At 35.3% G+C, this 13,918-nt stretch overlaps 1 protein-coding gene across 1 annotated transcript; it reads right to left on the reverse strand.

Moving 5' to 3' along the window:
* Positions 1-827: 827 nt before the first annotated feature.
* On the reverse strand, positions 828-9,010 carry LOC134276282 (synaptotagmin-15-like; the record flags this gene model as incomplete). The annotated part of the gene is made up of 2 exons (XM_062758537.1): positions 828-1,038; positions 8,857-9,010. Coding segments are annotated over 2 exons (365 nt in total), but the record flags the coding sequence as incomplete, so codon positions are not given.
* Between the last annotated feature and the right edge of the window lie 4,908 nt (positions 9,011-13,918).

The raw sequence follows: 13,918 nt of genomic DNA on the forward strand, positions 1-13,918 counted from the left end.
TTATGAAAAAGAGCCTAGACTCAGAAAAGAAAACAATCTTTATTCTGAACGTTTAATTAATGGTGATCTGTTTATAGCAATAAACAATCATAAAACCATTAAGACACACACTGGTTCTGCGATTTCAAAAATCAAGTAAGATTTGATCTTCATTTAAACATTCCCAAAGTAAACACGCGCAAATAATGCTCTAATAATTCAAATAATGAGTAGAGAAAAGGTATTTAATATGTTTGACATTTTTCAGATATGTTTTACCTTTTGTTTGCTATACTTTTATAAAGAGAAAAGGACCATCTGTTTAGTCTCAGAGAAATCATTCAGGAAGCCTGATATCAATATCTTCTTCACAAGACTGAGCTCTCTGGGAAGGAGATCATTACAAACTCTACATGGACTACTTTAATCGGCATCACTGCATAAGTACATAGTTTTAAATATGGCCCAGCATGTATTACCGTATCTTCCAAAAGAATAGGAAGCTTAATATTGCTTTAGGAGATAACGAATATTCAACAACAAGGTTTCATCATCATGCAACTCAAAAGCTTGACTGGAAAAAGAAATATGAAAAAACAAACAGAATCAAACGTCCATTGACATTAAACAAACCGAGAACAGAGAAAACAGGATCCCCCCTTAAAAAACCAAATAAATGAAAACTATTCAGATTCCTTTACGACTAAAAACTTCGTAACATAATTATATTTATGGTATACCTGTCACTATACACAAGTGGTACAACCTGGTACTGTATACCTCTGGCATAACTCGTTCCTGTACACTATGCACTGTATATCACTATTAGTATATATTTTAGGTCTTACCTGATGAATGGGTCACAACTGCTGTTGTTGCCATATTGTCGCGTCGGCAGGTTCTTTGCCTTCATGAGTGTCACCAGCAGTTTTTCTGTCTCTCTTTCATACTCCACAGCAAACCAAACTCTCCCGATATGATCCAAAGGGATTTCATAATCATCATCCTCATCCACAATTTTATATAGACTGGGGTCTATAGATCCCAAAGCATAGGCACCTACAACATTCGTACAGTAACCACAATATCATAAGACTGGGATCTATAGATCCCAAAAGCGTAGGCACCTACAATATTTGAACAGTAACCATATACTGACAGAAACTGGGATCTATAGATTTCAAAGCGAAGGCACCTACAACTTTCGTACAGTAACCGCAATCTTACAGAGGCTGGGATCAGACTGTGATCTATAGATCCCAAAGCGTAGACACCTACAATATTTGTACAGAAATTATAGACTTACAGAAACTGGGATCTATAGATCCCAAACCGAAGGCATCTACAATTTTAGTACAGTTTCCACAATATTACAGAGACTATGATCTACAGAATCTAAAGCGAAGACATCTTCAACATTCATATCTACAAACTTCAAATGTGGCCTATTGATCCCAAAGCGTAGCATTTACACAAATTATACAGTAATTACAATTTTATACAAAAAAAATCCGTAATTTAATAATGTCATCACTATAGTGAATTAAAATTATAATAGCAGAAAAGTGTAAATACGAGGGCTGTTCAATAAATAATGTCCTGAACTGTATGACATACAATTCAGATATCATAAGACATTAAGCTTGACTTTTTCGCATTATTGAATATTTAATGAATTTGTAATAATTTATGTGAACACTTTTTATCACATAGTTTCATTGTGAGAAGCTGGAAAACAAGGACTATTCGAGACACTGCATGTAAAATGAATGGTAAAGAATCAGTAAACTAGAGTGAAATTAAACGCTTCATTCAAGCTGCTGTAAAACTCGTTAAGAATCCCAAAGAAATATTCACTGAAATATGTAACATTTACGGCAGCCAATGTCTGCTTTACAGACAAATGAGCAGGTGGATTTAAATGATAAAAAACTATATAATGGGCATCAAAAATGGGTACCGTCCTTGCCAAAAAAATTATAACAACTCGTGTACTGTTTGCCAATTTTCAACAAATAATCACTGATGATGTATGATTGACTTTAAGACACATAGCAAATGATAGACAACATTTTGGAAGTATTTCACACTGTTTTAAAGAAACTTTTGACAGTAAAAAAGCTTAGTACTCAAAGGTCACCCTATGTTTTGAAAAATGAATGAAAACAACAGCGTGTAAGAATATCTAAACAATTATTTTAAGAAATGAAAAACTGTAGTTATCCAAGTTTGTTTGAAATTCAAACAGATAATGAAACTTGAATCTATTGCTAAAAACCATCGGAACAAAATTTACAATAAGATGTACTTGACAAAAACAGCAAAGGTCTGAGAGGAGCAAAGAGTTGCAAGAGCACAAAGACAATTATATATGCAATTTTCTTAAATGTTAGTGGTCTTGTCTATAAAGCAATTTTTTTTCAAAAAATCGAAAGGTTAATGAGAGGAAGGAACCAGAATCAGGAACCCAAACATTAAATTTCTTCATGACAGCGTCCAAAACCGCACGCCATGAAGAGTGAAGGAGTTTTTGGGATAAACAGAAAGTGATTTTTTTCATACTAACAATATTCGCCAGATCTTTCGCCTTTTGGCTTGTTTCATTTTCCAACCTGAAAAAAACACTTTTCACAACGAAGAAACTAGTCCAGGAAATCATAAGATCTGCCATTTTCCAGTATACCATGGGTCATACCCAAAAATGAGTTCCAAAAGCAATCAGAAGTTTGATAAAAAAATTATCGACATGGGTTTTAATTGAAAGAGATTAAGTTAGTGTATTAAGACTAAATCATTGAAAAGCGTCTTTTGCTTCTTTCTGAGCACATTATTTATTGAACAGCCCTCGTATGTGTATAGATTAATCTCTGTAGGACTCTTATTAAAACAAGAGGCCCAAGGGCCACATCGCTCACCTAAGCACATCGACTAGGAAAAAGCACATATCAGATCAAAACTGAAAGTTTACTGGGGGGGGGGGCTTGAATTTTAACCCCCCTGGGTGTCATGATTTGAACAAAGTAGAATCTACACTACCTGAGGATGATTCCACATGAGTTTCATCTTTCCTGGCCCAGTGGTTCTTGAGAAGAAGATCTTTAAAGATTTTTCCTATATATTCCTATGTAAAACTTTGGTCAGCCTTTTTGGCCCCACCCTAGCCCTGGGGGTCATGATTTGAAGAAACTTGAATACACTACCTGAGGATGATTCCACATGAGTTTCATCTTTCCTGGCCCAGTGGTTCTTGAGAAGAAGATTTTTTTTTTTATATAAATGTAAAACTATTAATTTTTCACTAATTCATGATTTGAACAATAGCCCTGGGGGTCATGATTTGAACAAACTTGAATCTACACTACCTGAGGATGATTCCACATGGCCTTCAGTTCTTGAGAAGAAGATTTTTTAAAAATGCTATTAATTTTTCACTAATTCATCCCCTTCACCCAAAGGATACTTTGTGTCAAGTTTGGTTCAAATTGGCCTAGTGGGTGGTTCTTGAGAAGAAGATGAAAATGTGAAAAGTTTACGACGACAACAACGACGACAGACAACGGAGAAATTTTGATCAGAAAAGCTCACTTGAGCCTTCGGCTCAGGTGAGCTAAGAAAAAATGTGTGGCAGAGTCGGTGAGAGGAACCGTATAAATCATAGAAAAGCAAAAACAATGTGCATCAGTGAAGTCAATCACTTGCACTGCGTAAGTATCAGAAAAGACATTACTAATGCTGGTGAATTAAAATACTAGTAATTCAAAATATCGTTCAAAACAGCAGAACAAATATACATCGATTCAAAATTAAAATGTTAGTGTACCGGGAGGGGAGAGAAATGCAACGGATCAGACCGGAATTAGAATTCGGTCTGAATGTGTCGGTCAGCTGGGTTTGATCGCCAGTGACCAGATAGCTCAGTCGCCAGACCACTTGACCGGAGATTCAGGGGGGGGGGAGGTTCGAATCCCGGTCTGGTCCGTTACATTTCTCTCCTCTCTCGTTACTTAAGTAATTGCATATTTTCTGCTCTCAACAATGTATCAAATTTTTTCATGTGCCCGGATCGATAGATCGGGGGCGTATATTGTTTTTGTCCTGTCTGTCTGTTTGTTTGCCTGTTTGTTGTTAACTTAAACCTTTGCCATAAACTTTGAACTGTGAGAAAAAAAGACTTCATATTTGGTATACACACTCCACTAATTACGCTCTTTCAAATAGCACCAATGAGAAAAAAGTCTTCATATTTAGTATACACACTCCACTAATTACGCTTTTTCAAATGGCACCAAGGTCAATGACCTTGTTACCTTGACTGTGACCTCTATGCTAAAAATAGCTTTTTCTAACTTGGTTGCCTCCAGACACATAGTGTTTCACAAACGCATGTTGTTGCGATCAGAAAAGATCATTGATGAAATCGCATTTATGCAGTAATTCAAGAAGCTATTCTATGATTGCTGAAGATATTTGTACGAAAAGTGCTTAATTTTGTTTAACTGTAAATCGATAAACATTTCGGAAAAAAGTCAAATATCTTTAATTCAATGTTTTACATCATCATTCATCATTCCTCTAAATGCAAATTGACAATGGTTTAAATGTACTTTCTGTATCGAATGACTATTTTCCAAGGAAAAAACGCTTTTATATTAGAGTCATAAAGTCCAGTTCAGACACAGTGAAATTGGTACATTTTGTCGTATGTTTCGTTTAAAGTTGCCGCATAACTCTTTCCTATTAAATATATCATTTACAAGTTATAATAACATTTTGCCAATAATCCACAAATGCCGTGACAGGTCGTAAGCACTAGTGAAGATACAATAAGACTGAATTCGTGAAGTCGAGGACCGGAGACAGCGAGCGGGGAGTTATTACTATTTTTTCTTCAGAGCAAAATAGCATGAAAGAGTTAGGCTAAACGGAACTCCTAGATTCAAAGATATACACAAGGATCAAGGTGCAGAGGTTAGGGCGTATTAAGGTAACAAAACGGTACACGGTAGGACTAGGGATGAAATAATCTATATAGCAAAATGAGTAAAGACGGAATGAATCATGCTAAAAAAAGGGGGGGGGGGGGTTAGAAAGCAGCCATGATTTCAAAACATACAGCAGTGAAGATACAAGAAAACATTGATGAAGCCATCAATTGTCGCCCGGGAAATAGATGAATTAAACAATAGAAATTACTCTTGATCATCAAACCGCTTTGATTTTTTTATAAAGACAGGCGTCTGAATGATTGAGACTATAGTGGAGAAGATTTACTGAAAGTTTCTAGTCGGATAGGGCACTATGGAATCCGGATAGGGCCACGCACTTCCCTATCGCACCATCGAGCATCAACTTAAAGGTCGATGGCGCGATAACGATGAAACGGTGGTGCGATAACGATGAAGCGATGATGCGATAGCGCGATGACGATGATGCTATGGCGCGATAATGCGATGGCGATGGTGCGACAGCACGATTGAGCGATAGTGAATATCGCTTCATCGTCATCGTACTATCGCACCATCGTCATCGCATCATCGTGTCATCACTATCGCACCATCGCGTCATCGTACCATCGCGTCATCGCATTATCGCACCATCGTCATCGCATTGTCGCGCCATAGCATCATCGTCATCGCGCTATCGCACCATCACTTCATCGCTATCGCACCATCGCCTCATCGTCATCGCATTATCTCTTCATCGCACTATCGACCTAAACCTCGATGGTGCGATGATGCGATAGTGAAGTGCATGGCCCAATCCGGATTCCATAGGTTTTCCCTATTCCTATGGAATCCGGATAGGGATAGCGATGGTGCGATAACGATGAAGTGATGGTGCGATAGTGCGATGAATGAAGCGATGACGATGGTGCGATAGAACGATAGAGTAAAAGTTAATATTGCTTCATCGTCATCATACCATCGCGCCATCGTCATCGCACCATCGCATCGTTATCGCACCATCGCATTATCGCGCCATCGACCTATAAGTCGCCATCAATCGTAAACTGCATGGCCCTATCCGGATTCCATAGGCCACGCAGTTCACTATCGCACCATCGAGTATCGACTATCGCACCATCTTATCATCGCACCATCGTCATCGTACCATCGCGCCATCGTGCTATCGCACCATCGCCATCGTATTATCGCGCCATTGCTTCATCGTTATCGCACTATCGCAACAAAACTTCATCGTTATCGCACCATTGCTTCATCGTCATCGCATTATCGTGTCATCGCATTATCAACCCAGATTTCGATGGTGCGATGATGCGATAGTGAACTGCATGACCCTATCCGGATTCCATAATATCCGGATTCCATCAAAATCGAACGAAAACGTTACACGTTTAAACTTTATCAATTTCTTAAGTTACTGTCGGCTGCATAAAATATAAATGAAAATCAGATACACCTATCACCAAGAAATATAACTAGACTCAATTTATGTTCTAAAAATAGGGCCTGTCGTTTTTTTCGATAGTAAATGATAAGCAACTTATATAATAAAAATGAAGAACATATATATTTTAACGATGTACATGTATCTCAAGGAAGCCAGTATATTTTGTATATCGTAATTTATTACGGGAATGCACATTCTGATGTATAATCTTTTGATGTATATATAAAGTAACCATCAGTTCTGAACAACTTCTCCCACCTTAATTCCCATACAACAAAAATTAAACTTATATGTATAGAGCAGTCCGGCCCTCCGGGCTGCAAGACATAGAAAAAATATAAAAATGTGGAAAATATCCAGCTTGTATGTACTTTATTTAATGTCTTTTCATTATTTAAAGTACTTGCAAAAGTACATGAACTGAGAAACATTGTACACATTTGCGTGCGTACATATCCACAAGATGAATTCTATCCTTCATACTGAGAAACAATAGGTAGAAATCAATGATGAAGCAGCAGTGATTGATGATTGGCGGGTTGTCGACATAATTTGATAATTTTTATGTTAAACTTCGTATTTCTGCAAAGTAACAAATATTCGAAAGCTGGCTTGTCAATAACTTAGATTTTGACACCCCCTCCTCCAAGGTTGGGACAGTATATTGACAAAGTAAAAAAATAATAATTGAAAAACGATAAATAGAAACTGTTTTCTGAAGATTTATAGTATTATAATAATTTACTTAATCGAATTAATGCAGAAACAAACGATGACATTCTCTCTAAATAAATATAAAAGAAAAGTAATACATGTGAACACAAATAAAGGATTGAACCATTGTTCCAAAAGAAGTCATTATAAAAGCTGGAAAAAGCAAGCGCTCGTCAGAGATAGGATGTGTCGTCTTAACTGACGAGGAAAAATATTCAGTGAACGATATTAAAGCCTTGGAAAGCGAAGCCTAGAACGAAAACTGCCCGGAGCAGCTAACGAGTTTAAGTGGACCATATATCAGTCTTTGGGGTCCTCCGATATGCTTAGAAGATGAAGATTAGTGAATTACTCAATAAACCTCAGGAGCCTTATTTGTGTCAAGAGAATTCTTTATTGGGCCATGTCAAGAACTGTTACAAAGATAAAGTGACTTTCTCTCAAGACAACTGTAATTTGGTCTCTTAAACTCTTGATGAGATTTTTAACTTTAGGCGAATGAAATCGAACGCTGCAGTACTAAAACAAGTAAAAAATCATTATCTAAAAGACAAAAACCAGAAAGATTTGGATTACACGAGGAGTACTCATTACTTACTGTAGAATTGATATGTTGAGAGGATTTGATTTTCGGGCACGTCATGGGCATTTCTATCAACACGAATTCCAAGCTGACCTAATACTTCAAAGCGCTTGTCTTTTAAAAGAAGAACGCGTGTTCTTTACGCATGAATTTTTACTCATCATTTTAATGAGACTACATGTAGTAACAAGTTTACAATTTAACGTATTTTGTACATTAAGAAGCAAAATATCACAAAGTAAATGAATTAGAATTAACAAGTTATAATTCTATACTTATGAAATTTCAAGAGCAAAAGAAGTGCAGCGCAAAATTACGTTAAAAACAGTTAAATTTGATGACCAGGACAGATTCTAGAAAAAATCCCCTACAATTCTGAAGGTCTGTGTCTGATCAACTGATCTTCAATTATTGGGTCTTGGCGGGCACATTTTTTAACGACTCGCATAGTGTCTATTCAGGCGGATTGAAGAGACTCGTTACACCGGAACTGGTTCCTCGGGATACACCGATCCCAACTTTTTTCTCTCGTGGAGCCATTGTACTGAAGGAGACTTAATAATAATGGATTCTTCTAAATAAAAACAACTGATGCATCAAAAAATCTTTAACCTGACCCTGCGCCTGGGTCGGAAAATATGTTTTCATGATAGACCGATAATCATCGAAGTTTTATTTCGTATATAGAAAAAAAAAGAGATTTGAAGAGTATATAAAATTTTTAACAAAAGCACATTGACAGTGAAGCAAACCTGATGATGCAGTATGAAATAAGACAGAGAAATAATTTTCTGCCCTCGTAAAATTTTTTTTCCCTTCATTATAATTTTATTAAATGCATTTAAGGTAATGTATCGATAAAGAAGATCAATATGAGGGCAGTTCCTTTACGTTTGGTTTCAAAAACAAATTATTCAAGTAAAACATCATCTACTGTGAAGTTGATCATATCATCAAAACATACATTTTGTGGAGTTAATCACGGGGCACACATAAAACGTAAGAGTAAGCTGTGGCACATTTCTCACAGTGAGAACATAACGAGAGAATCTGGTTTTGTACAGTGTCTCGTCTATTGAGACCTATTGTTGTATAGCAGTAGAAATACATTAGAGAGAGAGAGAGAGAGAGAGAGAGAGAGAGAGAGAGAGAGAGAGAGAGAGAGTTACCTGGTATTTCAACAGAAGGCCGTTTGACGTTGAGCGGTGAAGTGGGTTCCGATAAGCCCCCTCCCCGGGCCGGAACTCCTCGGACGACCCCCTCTCTATCCTCCTTCCTAAGGATGTGGTCTGAGTGGGCACGGTGAAGGGGATTTGTTTCATACTACAAGGAAAAAGGATCATAGAATGATAGCGCCTCATCGCCAATTCCCCGTAAAGTCCACACATGTCACACAGTTTCTTTAAAATCTTCAGAGGAACATTCTACGTATATTGCAGACTTCACTGAGGCTTTCTTGTAAACATGTTTTAATTCTTATTCATGTTTTTTCTCTGAATCAATACTACAATAATCCTGTTTTAATATGCTTTAGAATTCCGTCAGCAGTAGGAGCGCTATGATGTTACCAGAGATCGCTACAGTCTTAATCGAACAAACCGCGGACACAGAGAGTCGACTCACAGGACAGAATTCACCGCCTATATACCGGTAAAAAATCAGGTTAGCTCAACCTCCATAAAAATAAATAAAAATCTAACGACCAATTTCTCACCAGTTCAGTCGTTAATGGACTACAATGTTTAGTTAGAGGACTGGAGTTAGATGTATTTGTTCTAACGATATGTGCACACACAGCATTTGATACTTCCGTAAAAAAAGTATGAAATGGATGCGTTGATTTGAGTAAATGTTTCGATATCAGAACATCATCAACGAATTCAATTAATCGGAAGCTGAGTTTTCCCCGGTGACACGTCCGCGGAATGTCGTCTGCATTGTGTCACGATCTCATGTAACACTGGCTTATGTATATATTAATACCTGTTACAAGATAAATGTCAGAGATATCTCTTCCAATGACTTTTTAAACTCTTTGTTTATTTTCAATAGTTGAAAAATACAATTATCGTTTTCTGCCATATATCTGGAGTGAAAACACTCAAAGTATCAAAGAAACGGTAAAATGCGATCTGGGTTTGTCGAGACTGATAGCTTCCATTTTTAAATCGTGGTAAACTGAAGAGCTGTAGAAACAGAGAATATAAAATGTAGCAGAAAAAAAATTAGTTCATAAATATAAACGAACAGATTGTTAAGATAAACAAGTTGTGTTTGTGAAATACTGATGCCCCCGTACGGCAGCTTATGGCGAGGTCATTGTCAAAAGGTCAAGGGTTGGTGCCCAAATGAAGGTCTTGTTATACGATATAGATCAGTGAAATATGAAATCCCTAGTTCTAACCGTTCAAAAGTTATGACAAAGGTTAAGTTTTGAAAAAGTGGGTCCAACTCTAGTCTTGTCACAATCAATACACCTGTGTAGTATGGAGACCCTAGCTTCAACTGTTCAAAAGCAATGGCCAAGGTTAAAGTGTGTTTTTTTTTCTAAAAGTAGGTCAAACTCTAAGGTCAAGAGGTCAAATTTGGTGATTTTCAAAGAAAGTTATCGTCACAAGGAATACACGTATGAAATATGAAAGCCATATCCCCACCCACTCAATAGTTAAGGGCTAGGTTAAAGTTGACAACAGACAGACAGAGAGAAAAAGAGATCGACAGACAGGACAAAAAAAAAAGAGATGCGTTTGTGAAAAACTATGCACCTGGCGGCAATAAAATTCAAAAGAGCTATGTTTAGCATATACAGTAAAGGTCAAAAGGTCATTGACTTTGGTGTCATTTGAAAGAACTTAATAAGTTCAATATATAATATGCATACCAAATATGAAGTCACTAGATATTTCCTATGATCCAAAATGTATTGTGAAAGTTCGAAAAATCTATTTTTAGCACTTTTTAAAAAACTATTTTTAGGTCACAGTCAAGGTCACAAGGTCATTGATCTTGGTGTCATTTGAAAGAACTTTATTAGTGGAATATGCAAACTAAGTATGAAGTCTCCTATGGTTCAAAAGTTATGGCAAAGGTTAAAATTGACAACAGACAGACAAGCAGACAGACAGGACAAGAACAATATATCGATATGGGCGCATTAAACAAATTGCGTGTTGTAGTTTTTGAAGATGGCCTGGGTCAGATGACGTTGGTCTACAAACTGCGTGAGATGTCACCTGAGTGACTTAATCATGCAGATTTTCACTAAATTGACATTCACTTATATGACATCACTGCAAGTTAAATATTGTAATTAAGATTTATTTTTAACAATTGATCCTTGTTCAGGTAACAGAAGAATGGATTAAAACCTACCTGATGATAAAAAAGGCATTGGTAACATTTCTGTACATGCAATAACAGCCAATTTTACGGTGAATTTCATTTCAAATGTAATTGATAATGACCTGTAGATGTGGAATAAACACTTAAAGGTACTTGGACACAGATTTGAAGTTATTATTTTCTCTATAATATTACGACTTATATATTTTAATAGCATTTCACACAAAAATTAATTAAAAATCTTATTTCGTTTAAAAGATATTGAAATTTCAAATTTTTCGGCGGGTTTGATTGACATATCCTTGCACTCTCACAAATTTAATTTTATTCTTAATCCTTAGGAAAAGTGGCAATCTCGTTTTGTATAAATGAAAAATATTAATACTATAATCCAGAAAATTCAGAGTAGACACGTTCGAAAGCAAAACAAACACACAATATATTGTCAGTCCGTGCAGTTGTGGTAAGCAACTGTGAATTGAAACCCGGTGAATTCTAAATATAAACAATAACAGAACTCGAGCCCTGTTTACAAAAACTGTGTACATAACAAGTGTGCTCGATTTGCTAAACTCTGTACGCATCTCTTAGTTCGGAATGACGATACTTGTGAAAGTGTTTTGCTTTCTAACATTTCTACTCTGAATAAAATTATTTTTGTGGATTTAAGTTTTAATATTTCTCAATAATACACGACAAAATTGCCACTTTTCCTATGGATTAAGAATAAAGTTAACATTTGTAAAAAGTGCAAGGATGTGTCAATCAAAACCGCAAAAAATTTTTAAGTTTTAATAACTTTTAAATGAAATAAGATTTTTAATTAATTTTTGTGTGAAATGCTATTAAAATATATAATTCGTGATATTACACAGAAAAAATGAGAAAATATTAACTTCAAATCTGTGTCCAAGTACCTTTAAGAATTTAATTTACAATGTGGACAAATGGGGGAAAATATGTTCTCTCCATCATAGAGAGAATTTTAGGTCACTCGCGCAAACAAATTAAAAAGTTGTATAAATGATTTACAATTCATAAACCGATTCGTATCTGAGTATGATTAAGTACAAAAATTGTCTAATATGAAATAAATCTGCAAATTGACATTTTATTAACTTAAGGGGGATGTACGGCCACCTTTAGTGCTGTGAGAACAAAATGTAAACATTTCTTCAAATGGCTAAAATACATCATATTTTGATCAAATTTTAAGTCCTTATGATAAAGATACAATAAATATGCATAACTGAATGCATGTTGTGCATATACCCGGTATAATCTATACTTTTGCAGATAAATACTTTTGATATGCTCCGTAGAACTGCGCAGCTACAGAATTCAGCAGGGCCTTAAAAAATCTAAAAAAAATATGCAAACTGTGCATCAATGTTCTCTCTACAACCATTTGTTGAGAAAATGTCTAAATTTTGCACTTTTAAATGATAATTTCAAGTTCCAAACAAGGTATCGTTGTCTTCATAAAGAGTTTAAAGAACCATGAAAGTAGTTCATGCATAGCAGCACGTGGTCTATTTTTAGCACAGAATTTTGTTTTCCAGACCTCTTCTTAATATGGAGGGACATAACAATCTTTAAATGTAGAAGAGAATTACAGTTGCAAAATATTTCAAATAGTATGAACACTTTTAAAAGAGGAAATGTGTTATAGTATGGCTTGAAGTAATTTATTTAGTATTATTATCGAACAGTTGTTAAACAATGTACTTATTGATATCAAAGAAAAAAATCTTAAACTCTTTGATTCCAGGTAAGGAAAATGAGCACCATCAAAGTTAAGAATTAAGAGTTTGTAAGTTTGCCACAGATAACATATAATATATATCAAAATTTTAATTATCACCAATGAAACACAAAGAAATTAAACACATAAAATCGATATGAATGACCTTGATTTAGTACCTACTTGTACGAGGGGTGATCAAAAAGTTCGCGAACTATCTCTATATCTACAAAACCACAATTCAGATTAGAAACAAATTTGGTGCACACATAGCCAAACACAAGTTCTATAAAATAGCATATGCTGAATAAAGTTTTGCTCATAATGACGTCATTATGCAGGTACTTGTGACGAAAAATGGTTGCCTCAGTGGAACTCGTTTAACAAACGACTAAAATATTTATGGTATATCTTAAAAATGCCTTTGAAGTAGCATATAAGAATTTGTTCATAATTTATTAAGACAAATGACTTCCTACAAATTCAATCAATGATTGGATAGATCGTTTTAGTGAAGGAAGGCAGATGGTTAAATATGATACTTGTTATATTGCCCAGTGATATATTAGCAAGTTTGAAAAGGGATGTGTTTTTAATTAAGCAATATGCTATCAAAGACCTCCAATTTACACTTTGAAAAATACTTGAATATTTCAACAATAATATAACTATCAAATACCTAAGATATATCGTTTACTTTTTGATCTACCATCGTATAGTCTGTCAAATAAACATTTACAATTTTGATTTTAGCGGAGCAACATTTGAAAAGGGGGGAAATCCTTCAGAGTGGGTTAGGAGATTTAATGAATAAAAAACTTTTTCTATTTGCCCTTTTTGTCAAAATTACAATTTTACAGAGTAAAGAAAAAAATCAACATTAATAAATATTTTATACCATCTTTAAAATGACGTTTGGTGGTCCTCCCAACTCAGGAAAAATTGATCGGGTCCGTATTTATAGGTGAGAAAAAAATTCCTAAAATTTTAAACATATTCGTTGACGGAAGAAAAAAAAAACATGTAATGGGATGTAAAAAAAAAATGAGTCGGGCCATTTCTATGTTTGTTTTTTCGGGAGAGAGGGCAACCAAATATTTTTATAACAAATTGTCTTATAAGGCTAGTACATGTTCCATCACATA

This window comes from Saccostrea cucullata, unplaced genomic scaffold (genome assembly GCF_032062105.1).
Source record: "Saccostrea cucullata isolate Sc308-1 unplaced genomic scaffold, CSIRO_AGI_Scuc_v1 ctg6741, whole genome shotgun sequence".
In the NCBI taxonomy this organism is placed as follows: domain Eukaryota; kingdom Metazoa; phylum Mollusca; class Bivalvia; order Ostreida; family Ostreidae; genus Saccostrea; species Saccostrea cuccullata.